This window comes from Hyperoodon ampullatus, assembly GCF_949752795.1.
Source record: "Hyperoodon ampullatus genome assembly, chromosome: 8".
NCBI lineage: Eukaryota > Metazoa > Chordata > Mammalia > Artiodactyla > Ziphiidae > Hyperoodon > Hyperoodon ampullatus.
Window position 1 is genome coordinate 66007586 of NC_136921.1, and position 16270 is coordinate 66023855.

The 16270-nt window shown below is 36.4% G+C and overlaps 1 protein-coding gene across 1 annotated transcript in view; it reads left to right on the top strand.

The window, feature by feature from the left end:
* Positions 1-16270, top strand: part of EPC2 (enhancer of polycomb homolog 2) — a gene marked incomplete at both ends in the record, with an annotated part of 106153 nt that overhangs the window by 38578 nt on the left and 51305 nt on the right. The window contains one exon of the mRNA XM_079710644.1: positions 3036-3195. Within this exon, the coding sequence (XP_079566770.1) occupies positions 3036-3195 (160 nt within the window). The remainder of the gene's footprint in view (positions 1-3035; positions 3196-16270) is intronic.

Here is a 16270-nt window from a genome sequence, read left to right on the forward strand (position 1 = left end):
TTTTCATTTAGTCAGCGTTGCCCATTTGTTTGTTGCCTTTTGATGAATTCCATTAGTGGAGTTAGTGGGTCAAAGGCATGCTTTTTTAAAGGAAAGGAAATTAGGTAGCGCTTGGTTTTTAGTTATTTTTAAAAATTAGGTAACCTCACCAGTGTATGATGCAGCATGTAACAAGGAATCAACATTACTCCTGTCAACATCTTCCCCCAATAAAATGACAAATCAAAACTGTGGTACCTACTTTGAGCCTTTTGCATGTTTGCCACTGATTAGTCTGTAGATTAAAATGGGGGAGGTGTCATGATCTGGCCTCTTAATTTCTGGCTGCATCTGTCATCTGTAGGCTGCGTTAAGAAGGGAGTCATCCATGATCTGTTTTTAAGGTTTTTTATTCGTAAAATTAATGCTAAATCTTTATTAAAGATGTATTTCAGAAATTGGATAATACCTAAAAATGTTTTATATTTAGGGCAAAGTCAAATATATATCAAAAGAATCTCTTCAAATTAAAAATGTGCTCAGTTTCCTTTTTTTACCTGTGTCTGTAGATTATTAGCATTACAAGAACATAGTTTTTTATCTGTCAGACTTTTCTAATAAGGATGGAATAGTCAGGGAACACTGGAATCAGAGTCCTGAAATTTGGCTCTCTTATATATCATTCCTCTTTGCTAAGAGCAAGTCACTTGTTTCTTGAGTCTCATTTACAAAATGGGATAATATCTACGCCTGTGTCCCAAGATTATAAGGAGCTAATAGACATGTGATTGTGGGTGTACTTCGAGAGCTGTAAAACAATATATAAATACAGGGTGGCATTGCATATTGCATCACTTTCTTTAACTAGGAGGGGTGAAATATCATGAAGGTAATAGGAAAGTATAGGCTTAAATAATGCTAGAAATTGCCAACCTCAGTCAAGGCTTGGTTTCCTAGTTTCTTGATGCTGTTTGTTTGCGTGTTTGATCCCATCACAACTTCTTAGACGACTCAAAAATTTTAGTACTAATAGATTTTAACTAAATCAACAGTAGTTTTTATATGGGGAAGTGTATTTAGTGCTCCAACTTGGGATTCTACCCTATGAAGAAAAACATATTTCTTCCTTGCACTGAAGGTGAAGAAACTCTCAGATCTAAACCAACACCCACCCTCATGTCCCTTTGTTCAATATTTGCCTTTTATTGAATGTCTCTGGGCTTTTGTCCATTTTGGATATTCTGTTTTCTCTGCCTGAGTTGTTTTCTTCTTTTCCTCTTTTGCCTTGCTAAAAATCCCTGTTGATCCTAAAACTCTTAGTTTACATTTTACTTTCTTTGGACATCTTTATCTATCCTCCCAAAACGAGTGGTTTGACTAATTGAAAATAGATATGCTTGTCAAGCTCAGATCACATACTCAGGTATCTCTCTTCCACTACCTAAGTTCCTTAATGGCAAAGTCTGTCTCTCATTCACTCATAATTCTCAGGGACAGGAGTAGTATCTCGTGTCTGCCATGTACTCTGAAATGTGTTGAAAGGATGGCTGCTGATAAATAAATCTTAATTTATGCATTGCAGCATAGCCAGTACTCTCTCTCTTTTTTTTTAATTGGGGTATAGTTGTTTTACAATGTTGTGTTAGTTTCTACTGCACAACGAAGTGAAGTAGCATTCCCTGTGCTATATAGCAGGTTCTCATTAGTTATCTATTTTATACATATTAGTTAGTGTATATATGTCAGTCGCAATCTCCCAATTCATCCCACCACCACCCCTTCCCCCCTTGGTGTCCATACATTTGTTCTCTGTGCCTGTGCCTGTATTTCTGCCTTGCAGACAGATTCATCTGTACCATTTTTTTAGATTCCACATATATGCATTAATATATGATATTTGTTTTTCTCTTTCTGACTAACTTCACTCTGTTTGACAGTCCCTAGGTCCATCCACATCTCTACAAATGACCCAATTTTGTCCCTTTTTATGACTGAGTAATATTCCATTGTATATATGTACCTCATCTTCTTTATCCATTTGTCTGTCAATGGGCATTTAGTTTGCTTCCATGACCTGGCTATTGTAAATAGTGCTGCACTGAACATTGGGGTGCATGTGTCTTTTTGAGTTATGGTTTTCTCTGGGTATATGCCAGTACTCTTTTAGGTAAGGAAATAACAGAAGGCCTCTCTGATGAGATGAGGCTTGAAGGAATTTCAGAAACAATCCATTTGGATATTTAGGAACCTTAAAGGAGAGGAGAAGTGTGGCTAGAATAAAGTTTGGGAGGAGAAAAGTAGGAAATAAGGTCAGAGATGTATAAAACCTTGTAAGCGTTGAGTGATTTTAATCTTTAATCTAAATATGAAGGGGATCCTTTGGGGAATGACATGACCTAATTTACTACCTTCCACAAGGTAAAGGTGCTTTGTTGGGAATGGTCCATAGTGGGTCAAAGGAGAAAGTGTCCATTAAGTGGTGGAGGTAATGAAAAGTTACTAGAATCTGGGTGTATTTTATAAGAACTTTTTGTTTCACCTTTGTTAAAAAATATTTCCTGCCGTGATAGTAATATAGTCTGTTGAATATAATTTTATCTTTTCTTTGAGTTATTCAGAATTTTGTACTGTTGAAGTTTGAGGTATATAAATGCAGAAGATACTTAAAATCTGTGATACAAATTCTTTTCCTGTTACTTGCATGTTTTTCTGTAATCTTGTTATTGGTGATAAACACCTCAATTAATTTAGCAAACAGGATCGATTTTCTTGTAATGTTAAATTCTTGAGATGTTAAATTCTAGTTTGTGAATATTTCATCTTTTTTAAAAAAAATCCTACTTATTAAAATTGTAATCATCTAACGTGGTATCAGTATGAGTACAGTATTAAGGGAGAATGATAGCAATGTTTTCTGAAGGTCTGTGGCAAAGGAACTGTTTAGAATTGATTCTTAAAGCACTGTGTAATTATTAAACAAAGTAAATTGTAAATAGAATTTTGCATTGAATTGACATTATTAAAACAACTCATGTTGCCTACTTTACATTTTCCAGGAACATCATTTACAGCGAGCTATTTCAGCACAGCAAGTGTTCAGAGAAAAAAAAGAGAGCATGGTCATTCCAGTTCCTGAGGCAGAGAGCAATGTCAACTATTACAATCGCTTGTACAAAGGAGAGTTTAAACAGCCAAAGCAGTTCATTCATATTCAGCGTAAGTTTGTTAATTCATTGTTTTCTGTTTGTAACTTAAATTTATCAGCCAGTGAAAAATCCTTTCTTTTTGCCCAAAGAGATTTTAATTTTTCATTTCATACGCACTGATTTATAGAAATGTTAAACATGAAAGAATAATATCCCTCTATGCTTACATCTCAACTTCAAGATCATTTGGAGTGTGAGTTGCATTTGGAACATTTGATAGTTATGTAGTATCGGATTTTCTGTAGCACTTACACTTTATTATACAGCTAAAAGGTGGTAGATTACCATACCCAAATAAAAATTTATTTTTCAAGGCCTAGTGGCAGTTATGCTGATTAGGGGCAAGTCTTCTAAATTTTTAGAATTAGATCCTACACTTATACCTTCATGTAGTTTTTATGGAATTCTAATTCTACCTCCTTTGATCCTCTTATTTTTCTCCCCATTGTTACTATTTAAATGATCACCATCTCTTGCCTTAAAATTATTTCACTGATCTCCTGACTGTTCTATTTACTATCCACCATATCCTATCCTTACCCTCTTCTAACCTGTCTTCTCCACAAGGTCCACTGGCACCAGAGTGGTCTTCCTAAAGTGTCCGTCTGGTCAAATCATGATGTGGCTTAAAATCCTACTGTTGTTCTTTATTCTACAATAGGAATTTTCAGCTAATTTTGCAGACAGAATGCTGGTGTCTTGGTATCTTGTCTGGCTGTGTTTAAAAAAAAACAACCTTTAGTAGTTTGTTAAAATAGAGATTCCAGGGCTGTGCTTCAGGCCTGCCTGTATGAGAATCTCTGGTTTGAAGCCTGGTAATAAGTATTTTTAAAAAGTTCTCCAGGTGATTCTGAAACATCTCCAGATTCAAGGCTGACTAAGATCTACTATTTTTCATCGATTCTAAGATGTGCCTTTGTCATATTTGAAATGAGATTACATCTTTAATTGCTTTTCTCGTGGATTAAAGTCTGGTTTGTCTAAAGAGAATTTCTACTTGTTTTTGCCAGGCATCTGGGGACCAACCTGAGACCACCTTAAAGTCTCTACTTGTTTATTTTGTTTTATTTGTTTGTTTTTGGGCCACACTGGTAGCTTTAGTTTTATTTGTTTGTTTTTTTAGACCACACAAGTAGGCTGTAGACCTGCTTGGAATTCAGTTCTGAGAGATTCTTCCCCCCCTCCTTTCACCTAAGGGCAAGTTGAGAAATACAGTTTCATGCTGTTCCTTTCTACATGGCTGTTTTATTTCTTTATCTTACGCTGAGGCTATTGCCCTTTGGTAGTATAGCTTTATGCAGGAGTACTCTATTACATTTATTGATAGACCCCAATATAAAGCTTTTTTTTTCTTTCTTGCAGTACATAAAGTAATGGTGCATCTTATATAGATTTGACAAAATTTAGTAATAGCCAGATTCTCTAATTCGAATACAAGGCCCTTGGTGATTTGTTACCTGCTACCCCTTTAACCTCATTTCCTGTTGCTCTTTCCCTCACTCTTTGCGTCATAGGGAATAACTTAAAATTATCCACATTTGCCTTGTTGTTTCACATTTCACATTTCCTTGCATATGCTATTCAAGTCTTCTTTCCCTTTCTGTAGCTTATTTAAGACCTAACTCCCTTTTGAAGCTTACCCTGATTTCTCATTCTACCTCTCTTCTTTGCTTATCTTAGTACCTTGTACATACCTCTAACAGAGGACTCAGCGTACTTGATTGCAATTGTTTGTAGCCATTCTTTCTCTCCTTTTAGACTGTGAGCTCCTTGAGGGCAGGGACTATGTTTTATTTTCCCTTTGTATCTTTAGTGTTAAATGCATGGCTTATAGATGCTCAATAAATGGCATGTTTGTTGACTGGTTCAATTGTTTTTAAATGGCTTAAAAGCCCTTAGGTGTCAAAACCATTTTCCAGAGACTTTTCCCCTAAGGATTCAAGAGAAATACACTTGCAAAAATTGTGTGATTTGTTTCCACTATGTCTTTGACTTTGAGTCCCTTTAGCATGTTGAATTTTCCTTGTCTTTGTATCAGGAATGAGATAGCTGTTCTTAATATGAATTTTAAGGATTTTTCAAGCCAACGTATCCCCTCCCCCCTTTTTCTGTATTTTAATAACAATGTAGCTGGACAATAGGACCATATGTAAAAGCCATTGTAGGAAACTGGAACCAGAAATTGGATGTAACCCATCTGGGTGGAGCCCATTAGATACAATAAACATTAATCTTGTGTTGTTTTTTTCATTTCATTTTATTCTATTGTTGTAATAAATGGAATAAAAATAATAGAAAATTATTTTAACTTTCATTTTTTCTCTTTTAGTCTGTCAGCATATATATTTTATATACTATACTAAATTGTAGTACACATACAATTTTTTTCCTGCCTTTTCTATATATATTTTAAGTTCCTCAGGTTTTTAGTCTCCTATTGTCATTTTCAATGTGTATATAATTTTCTATCAAATTTATATTCCATTATTTGCTTACCTCTATGCCTATTATTAACCTTAAGTTTATCTGTACTAAAATTTAAACTCGTTACTGTTGACTCTTTTTTCAAGGAAGCTTGATATAACTTCTTTCTAAGCCCTTGAATACAAGGAATTTCAGAAAATATTGCTCTGGATTTTTCTTTTTCTTCTTTTAAAGATAGATTTGAAAAAATCGCCTCCCATTTCCCTGGCTAGAAAAGCACAGTTGCCACAGTAGGGTGGCTTAGCTCAGGCCCATCACATTGCTTGCCTGGGCTTTGGCAGACACCTTTGTATTGGTCTGCCAAAGTATTGTATTGTATTGCTCTGCTCTAGTCTTTGTACCTTCCAGTCATCCACACTGCCACTATTGTGATTGATACCCATTTAGAATTTTTCAAAGACTCACTGTTGCCTGTGGGATAAAATTTTAACCTATTTGTATGGTGTTTAAGGCCCTCCTTTGTGCCTGTCCAGTCACAATTTGCTGTGTGTTCTTCCACCATGACATCAGCCTCATTGAAATGAACTGTTGGAGGTCTGTTTCCTCCACTAGACTGTAAGTTCCTCAGGAACAGAAGCTGCATCTCATTCTCCATACAGTCCTACACTACAGTCTCAGTACACCGCACCCCACCCCCCATTCCTCTAACCCTTCACACTTCCAGCTACAATAATAATGAGCTCCTTTTAGATCTCTGACTTATCTCTTATTTTTTCATGCCTCCAGGCCTTTACATAGCCCTTTACTTCTCTTCTCCTCTTTTTAAAATACAACTTGTTCTTCAAGGCTCGTCTTCAGGACTACCTTTAGGAGCCTTTTCCTGACCCCTCTAAGCAGAGTTCTTGGCACTGTTTACCTCAAGCCCTCCTGTGTTGTGTGCATCAACCACCTGCAGTTGTGATTGTTTGCCCTCTGTTGCTTCACTAGGTCATAAGGCTCACTGAGAGGAGGGACTTCTTCTTTCCCTTTTAATTTTACTGCTTACTGTAGTACCTAGCATATGATTAGGTATGCAGTTAAATATTTGCCAAATAAATAAATCAGTGAATGAATGGTGACGATATAAGCGTACACATCATGACTTTTTTGAGACATCGATCTCGTAGGACTCAAAATTATATACAGAATTAAATACAAGAATAAAATTATTGGTGTGTACAGTGAAATTGAGAGACCTGCTCTGTGGATCAGGTTAAAAATTGAGCTCACTTATTCGCCAACAGTGTCATTTTAGGACAAAAAGTATCTGCTAAGAAGGAGTTAGGAGTGGAATGACTCCAGTCTTGGTGTGGATGTGAGATAAACCTGCCTATTCTTTCCTGTCCCTTTTGGTACCAGTTCGCCATAGTAACCCATATTGGTATTCTGGGGAACTTATTTAATCACAACACATTGTGGTATTCTGACCAGGTCGAAAGCATCTTGGTGACCTGTAGTCATTGATGACCCAAGATACTCAAACTGTTCCTCATTTAAGCTAATTCTACACATTGGTCAGTTGTGTGACATACAGAAAATGCTACTTCTGTTTTACTTACTGTTATAACAAATTTACTTTGGGTACCTCAACCTAGATGTTAAAATTCTTTCATTCCTTTTGGAGTTTAAGAACTTCATTAAATTCAAGATCCAAACCTTTTTTTTTTTAAGGAAATGACTTTGTTTACATGGCAATAAATTCTTTATTTTGACCTCCCATTACCCCTTTTACTTCATACCATATTTTACAGTATCTCAGAATTTTAGAAAGTGAAGGAACTTAAGATATTGTTTCATAAGTATTCTGTAGATAATTTATGTCCAGTTTTGAACTCAATTAAATGCTTCTTTGAAACAGGACTCCTTTGCTTGTTTTGAAATGAAGGTTCACTTCCCCTTCTCGGTGCATTACTCCTACAAACACAGATCAGTAGAATGTCTAACCTGTTTCTTGGCTGAAAGAAAGAGTTCAGGAGAAAGAATTGGTGGGGTAGCACCCCTTGTTATCTGTCAGGCAGGGAGAGGAACCCACTCAAAGGAAACTGAATTCTGCTGTTTGTGTCTGCAGCCAACATCTTAAGCTCTGGGGAGGTGCCTGTCCATGTGTGTACACTGCTGTACACCTCAGTACACTTGAAACTGACTCCTCAGTTCAGTGAAGCTGGCCATTGTCACGTCTACAATTGGAAAAGAAGAAAAATTCCGCTTATTTAGTGTAAGGTGGACGTATGTATTCTACTAGGTTTTCAGCAAGAGTGAGACAGATGCTGATCTAACATCCAACTTTAATTTCATTATCCTTGGAATTTTTTTGCTGTTCTCCCTATTAAACAAAAATGATGATAACTGACCTTTTGCTTTGGCAGGGCAAATATGTTTTGATTGGAAAGAGTTGGAGAAGATACCAAATGAAGAGCATTGTTTTGTTTATACAGTAAAACTTTTTGGTGGAAAGGATGCATTCTAGGAACATCATTTCTTGTAAAAATGTCACTGGATATCTATTAAGAAATCAAATTGAGGGCTTCCCTGGTGGTGCAGTGGTTGAGAGTCTGCCTGCCAATGCAGGGGACATGGGTTCGAGCCCTGGTCTGGGAAGATCCCGCATGCCGCGGAGCGGCTAGCCCCGTCAGCCACAATTACTGAGCCTGCGCGTCTGGAGCCTGTGCTCCGCAACAAGAGAGGCCGCGATAATGAGAGGCCTGCGCACTGCGATGAGGAGTGGCCCCCACTTGCCGCAACTAGAGAAAGCCCTCGCACAGAAACGAAGACCCAACACAGCCATAAATAAATAAATAAAATTTAAAAAAAAAAGCAAAAGAAATCTGAATGAAGTATGGTCTTAAAAAAAAAAAAGAATAAATAGCCTTTAAAAAAAAAATCAAATTGAGCAGAAATGACATCACACATTTAAATAAATACCAGAAAAGCCATGCCACAAGTAAAGGAGTGGATTGTATCAGATTTGTGGACAACACATTCCAGGTGAAGCTAGATTCCAGGTTGAGGTGGTTAGAGGAGTGATAACAGGGGCAGTGAGCAAGGTCAGGCCCTGAGGGCAACCTGCATTCAGATTAGCTGGCTTTAAGGGTCTTCCTCTCTTCTCAAGATTGTGCTGAGCCTCCTGTCCTTGGATAAAGCTGTGAGTGTGGGCAGTAGTGCTAAAATGGTAGAGCAGTATCTGGGTAACTACTAATCCAGGAAAGGATGAGGAGCCCTAAAACTTAGAAAATTACATATTAAGTAAGTCCAGGTATTTGGGAAAACGAAATAATCATTTGACAGTCTGGGATAGAGACGTGAAAGAGAAGTCTGAGTACAAGGAGCATGCCCCTTGGGCCTATATGCATTTACTTATGTCCACTATTTTAAAAAAATTACCAAGGGCATTTTTCACAGAACTAGAACAAATACTTTTAAAATGTGTGTGGAAACAGAAAAGACCCTGAATAGCCAAAACAATCTTGAGAAAGAAGAACAGAGCCAGAGGAATCATGCTCCCTGAGTTGAGACTATACTACAAAGCTACATTAATCAAAACAGTATGGTACTGGCACAAAAACAGACATGTAGATCAATGAAACAGGATAGAGAGCCCAGAAATAAACCCACTTGCTTATGGTCAATTAATCTACAACAAAAGAGGCAAGAATATACAATAGAGAAAAGACAGTCTCTTCAATAAGTGGTGTTTGGAAAACTGGACAGCTACTTGTAAAAGAATGAAATTAGAACATTCTCTAACACCATATACAAAAATAAACTAAGAATGGATTAAATGTAAGACTGGATACTATAAAACTCCTAGAGGAAAAAATAGTTAGAACACTCTGACCTAAATTGCAGCCATATATTTTTGGATGCGTCTCCTAAAGTAAAGGAAATAAAAGCAAAAATAAACAAATGGGACCTAATTAGACTTAAAAGCTTTTACACAAGAAAGGAAACTACTGACAAGATGAAAAGACAACCTACTGAATGGGAGAAAATATTTGCAAATGATATGATCAATAAGGGATTGATATCCAAATATATAAACAGCTCATACAACTCAGCATCAAAAAAACAACCTGATTTATAAATGGGTAGAAGGGGACTTCCCTGGTGGTCCAGTGGTTAAGACTCAGCACTCCAATGCAGGGGACGCGGGTTCAGTCCCTGGCAGGGAAACTAAGATCCCACCTGCTGCCTGGTGCGGCCAAAAAAACGGGGGGCGGGCAGAAGAACTGAATAGACATTTTTCCAAAGAGGACATGCAGATGGGCAACAGGCACATGAAAAGATGATCAACATCACTAATCATCATGGAAATGCAAATCAAAACCACAATGAGGTGTCACCTCACACCTGTCAGAATGGCTGTCGTCAAAAAGAAAACAAATAACAAACGTTGGTGAGGATGTAGAGAAAAGGGAACCCTCCTACACTGTTGTTGGGAATGTAAATTGGTGCAGCCACTGCGGAGAACAGTATGGAGGTTTCTTAAAAAGCTAAAAATAGAACTACCATATGACCCAGCAATACCAATCCTGGGTGTATATCTGAAAAAAACCAAAACACTAATTCGGAAAGATACATGCACCTCAATGTTCATAGCAGCATTATTTACAGTTGCCAAGATATGGAAGCAACCTAAGTGTCCATAAACAGATGAATGGATAAAGAAGATGTGGTATATATACACAATGTAATACTGCTGAGCCATAAAAAAAAGTTTTAGGAGCATGCTCCCAAGACCTTGTAATTAAGGGAGCCAGAATTTGAACCAGGCAGTCAGATTCCAGAATCCATGCTTTTTTTTTTCTTATAGTTTTATTGAGATATAACTGACATACAGGACTGTATAAGTGTAACGTGTACAGCATAATGATTTGCCTTACACGTATTTTGAAATGATTACCAGAATAAGTTTAGTTAATATCCTTCACTTCATATACAGGAAAAGAAAAAAGAATAAAAATATTTTTCCCCCTGTAATGTGAACTCTTAGGATTTACTCTCTTAACAGCTTTCATATGTAACATAGAGCCATGTTAACTACAGTCATCATGTTGTACATTACATCCCCAGAACTTACTTATCTTATAACTGGAAGTTTGTACCTTTTGACCACCTTCATCCAGTTCTCCCTCCCCCAGCCTCCCACCTCTGGTAATCACAAATCTGATCTCTCTTTCTATGAGTTTGGGGTGGGGGCTTGGAAATGTTTTTTTTTATATCTACTTCTAAGTGAGATCATACAGTATTTGCTACCTTTCTCTGTCTGACTCAATTCACTTAGCATAATGCCCTCAAGGTCCATCCATAATGCCCGTAAATGGGCAGGATTTCCTGCTTTTTAATGGCTGAATAATATTCCATTGTACCACAACTTTCATTTGTCGATGGGCACTTAGGTTGTTTCTATGTCTTGGTTATTGTAAATAAGGCTGCTGCAAACATGGGGGTGCATATATCTCTTCAACACAGTGTTTTCATTTCCTTTGGCTTATTCCCAGAAGTGGGGTTGCTGAATCATATTGTAGTTCTATCTTTAACTTTTTGAGGAACCTCCATACCGTTTTCCATAGTGGTTGTATCAATTTGCATTCCTACTGACAGTGCACAAGGGTTCCCTTTTCTCCACATACTTACCAGCATTTGTTATCTCTTGTCTTTCTGGTGCTGGTCATTCTAACAGGCATGCGGTGATATCTTGTGATTGTGATTTGCGTTTCCCTAATAATTAGTGAGGCCGAGCATCTTTCCATGTACCTGTTAGCCATTCATGTATCTTCGTTGGACAAATGCCTGTTCAGGTCCTTTACGTATTTTTAAGTGGATTAATGGGTTTTTTAAAAAACATTTTTAGATTTACAAAAAATTGAGCAGATAGTACAGCGAATTCCCATATACTACCTCCTGCACACACGCATGCACACACACAATTTCCACTATTATTATCTTGCATTAATGTGGTACATTTGTTACAGTTAATGTAGTCAGTACCTTATTAACTGAAGTCCATACTCTTTGGTGTTTGTGTTGTACAGTTTTATGGATTTTTAAAAATCCATGTCATAGATCCACCATTACATTATCCTATAGAATAGTTCAATTACGATAAAAACTCCGTGTATTTTCACCTATTCATTCCTTCAAATCCCTGGCAACCACTGATCTTTTTGCTCTCTCTGTAGTTTTGCCTTTTCCAAAATGTAATACAGCTGAAATTATACAGTACATAGGCTTTTCAGACTGGCTTCCTTAACTTATCAGTTTGCATTTAAGATTCTTCTAATTTTTTTTTGGCTTGATAGTTTTTTTTTAATCATTGAATAATATTCCATTATATGGATAATTCAGAGTCTGTTTATTCATTTACCTATTGAAGGACACCTTGGTTGCTTCCGGTTTTGGGCAATTAATGAAAAATGTACTCTAAGTAATAGCATGATTTTATGTGGACGTAAGTTTTTATCTCTTTTGGGTAAATACCTAGGAGTGCAATTGTTGGTTTGTACAGTAAGGCAGTGTTTAGCTTTGTAAGAAACTGCCAAACTGACTTCCAAAGTGGCTATTCCATTTTGCATTTCTGCCAGCAGTGAACGAGAGCTCATGTTGCTCTGTATCCTCATCAGCTTTTGGTATTGTCAATTTTAGAATTTTAGCTATTCTAATAGGTATGTAATGGTATCTCATTATTTTAACTTGTAATTCCCTAATAACCTAGGATGTTGAGTACCTTTTCATATCATTAATTGCAGTTTGTATATCTTCCTTGGGGAGGTGTCTGTTGGATCTTTTACCCATTTTTTAATTGGGATCTTTGTTTTCTTACTGTTGAATTTTAAGTGTTCTGTGTGTATTTTGGAGTCCTTTATCAGATACGAGTTTTTTAAATATTTTCTCCCAGTCTGTGGCTTTCTTTTCATTCTTTTAATAGTGTCCTTCATAGAGGAGAAGTTCTTAATTTTAAAGAGGTCCAACTTAATTTTTTTCTTTCATGGATCTTGCTTTTGGTGGTATTTCTGAAATTTCATCACCAAACAAAAGAGCGTCTAGATTTACTCCTATGTTACTTTCTAGTAGATTTATAGGTCTGTTTTACATTTAGGTCTGTGATTCATTTTGAGTAAATTTTTGTGAAGGGTGTAAGGTCTGTGCCTAGATTCATCTTTTTTAATATGGATGTCCAGTTGTCCCAGCACTGTTTGTTGAAAAGACTATTCTTTTTCCATTGAATTGTCTTTGCTCCTTTGTCAAAGATCAGTTGCGTGTATTTGTATGGGTCTATTTCTGGACCCTCTATTCTCTTCCACTGATCTTTTTGTCTGTTTTTTGGTCAATAGCACACTGTCTGAATTCCTGTAGCTTCATAGTAAGTCTTGAAGTCAGTCCTCTGACTTTATTCTTCTTCAGTATTCTGTTGACTATTCTGGATTTTTTTGCTTCTTCATATAAACTTGAGAATCACTTTGTCAATACTGATTGATACACAAAATGACTTGCTGGGATTTCGATTGAGATTGTGTTGAATCTTTAGATCAAGTTGGAAAAAGCTGATGTGTTAACCAAATTGAGTCTTCCTACCCATAAACATGACTGTCCTTCCATTTATTTAATTCTTTGATATGTTTCTTTTTTTTTTTTTTTTTTGCGGTACATGGGCCTCTCACTGTTGTGGTCTCTCCCGTTGCGGAGCACAGGCTCCGGATGTGCAGGCTCAGCGGCCATGGCTCACGGGCCCAGCCGCTCCGTGGCATATGGGATCCTCCCAGACCGGGGCACGAACCCGTATCCCCTGCATCGGCAGGCGGACTCTCAACCACTGCGCCACCGGGGAGGCCCTTTTGATATGTTTCACCAGAGTTTTGTTGTTTTCCTCATGTAGAACTTTTACATATCTTGTTAGATTTGTACCTTAATGTTTCATTTTTTTGGATGCTAAGGTAAATGGTTTTGTGTTTTTAGTTTCAAATTCCACTTTCTCATTGCAGTATATAGGAAAGTGTTTGACTTTTGTATATTAACTTTGTATTCTGCAACCTTGCTATAATCACTTAGTTCCAGGAGTTTTTGGTCAGTTCTTTAATAGAATGTATATACATATGTACATAGACAAGCTTATCATCTGTGAACAAAGACAGTTTAATTTCTCCTTTCCCAGTCTTTATAGCTTTCGTTTCCTTTTTTTTTTTTTTGTCTTACTGCATTAGCTGGGACTTCTGGTACAACGTTGAAAAGCAGTGGTGAGAGGGGACATCCTTGCATTGTTTCTGATATTGGTAGGAAAGCTCTTAGATTCACACCACTAAGTATGATGTTTGCTGTAAGTTTTTTGTAGATGTTCTTTATCAAGTTGAGATTTCCCTCTATTCCTAGTTTGCTGTCAGTTTTTATCATGAATGGATGTTGGATTTTGTTAAATGCTTTTTAACAGAAAAGCATTTTTTTGTTAAATGCTTTTTCTGCATTATTTCTGCATCAATAATCTAATCTTCCACCTGTGGGAACTGTAAAAGGAAGAGCAAATTAAATCCAAAGTAAACAGAAGAAAAGAAATAGGATAAGAAATAGAGCAGAAATCTACTGATACCAATAGAGTTTTGATTTTTGGTTTGACCGGAAACCAAAATAGAGCAGAAATAATTATATCTATTGATATAATTTTGATTTTTTTCTTTGTTGATGTGGTGGATTACATTCATTGATTTTTTCCCAGCTTTGCATACCTGTGATAAATCTCACTTGGTTATGGAGTATAATTCTTTTTATACATTTTTAGATTCGATTTTATTGAGGATTTTTGCTTCTGTGTTCGTGAGAGATATTGGTCTGTAGTTTTCTTGTAATGTCTTTATCTGATTTTGGTATTAGGATAATGCTGGCCTCATAGAATGAGTTAGGAAGAATTCCCTCTGCTTCTATCCTCTGAAAGACATTGTAGAGAATTGATACGATTTCTTCCTTAAATGTTAGGTAAAATTCACCAGTGAGCCCATCTGTGCCTGGTACTTAAAGTTTTGGAAGATTATTAATTATTGATTCAATCTCTTTAATAGAGACAGGCCTATTCAGATTGTATATTTTTTCTTGTGTGAGTTTTGGCAGATTGTGTCTTTCAAGGAATTAGTTCATTTCATAAAGGTTATCAAATTTGTGGGCATAGAATTGTTCACAGTATTCTTTGACCATCCTTTTAATGTCCTTGGATTCGGTAGTGATGCTCCCTGTTTTTAAATTTCTGATATTAGTAATTATGTTCTGTCTCCTTTTTCCTGAGTTAGCTTGGCTAGAGCCTTATTGATTTTACTGATCTTTTCCAAAAACCAGCTTTTGGTTTTGTTGATATTTTTCTCTATTGATTTCCTGTTTCCACTTTCACTGATTTCTGCTCTATTTCTTACTCTATTTCTTTTCTTCTGCTTACTTTGGATTTAATTTGCTCTTCCTTTTCCAGTTCCCACAGGTGGAAGATTAGATTATTGATTTTAGATCTTTCTTCTTTTCTAATATGTGCATTCAATGCTTAAATTTTCTTCTAAGCACTGCTTTTTTACATCCCACAAATTTTGATGAGTTACATTTTCATTTAGTTCAAAATCTTTTAAAATTTCTCTTGATATTTCATCTTTGACCATATTTATAAGTGTATTGTTTAATCTCTAAGTATTTGGGGATTTTCCAGCTTTGCTTCTCTTATTGATTGCTAGTTTAATTCCATTGTGATGTGAGAGCAGATATTGTATGATTTTTATTCTTTTAAATTTATTAAGGTGTTTTTTTATGTCCCAGGATGTGGTATCTTGGTCAGTGTTCCCTGTGAGCTTGAAAAGAATGTGTAATCTGTGTTGTTGGATGATGTGGTCTATGGATGTCCATTATATCCATAATATGATTGATAGTGGTGTTGAGTTCAGCCATGTCCTTACTTCCACGTTATCTTTTTTTCCACGTTATTTTTTTGTTTTGAACCCTTTTAGAGTAAGTTACAGAGGTCATGCTCTTTGTCTATGAATACTTAAGTGTGTGTTTCTTAAAAACATATTCTTTTACATAACCAAAGCACAGTTATCAAAATCAGTAATTGCCACTGCAATTACCTAATCTGTTCACCTCATTTGTATTTTAATAATTGCCCCAGTGATATTCTTTATAGTGAAGGAAAACTTCAGATGATACGTTGCATCCAGCCATCACATGATGGCTTTGGGCTATTCCTAAATCTTTTTGTGCATCATGCCACTGACATTTTTGAGTACAGGCCAATTATTTTGTGCAGTGTTCCTCAATTTGGGTTTGCCTGTTTCCTGGGATTTGATTCAGGTTAAAATGGGTGTTTTTGTTTTGTTTTTTAAATATTTATTTATTTGGCTTCTCTGGCATCTTTGGTGCAGCATGCGGTATCTTCATTGCGGTGTGCAGGATCTTTAGTTGCGGCATGTGGGCTCTTAGTTGCAGCATGTGGGATCCCTGACCAGGGATCGAACCCAGGCCCCCTGCATAGGGAGCTCAGAGTCTTAACTGCTGGACCACCAGGGAAGTCCCTAAAATGGGGTTTTTATTGTTGTTTTTTTGTGGTAAAAAACACATAACAAATTTTCTCTATTAACACTTTTTAAGTATACATTACAGTATTG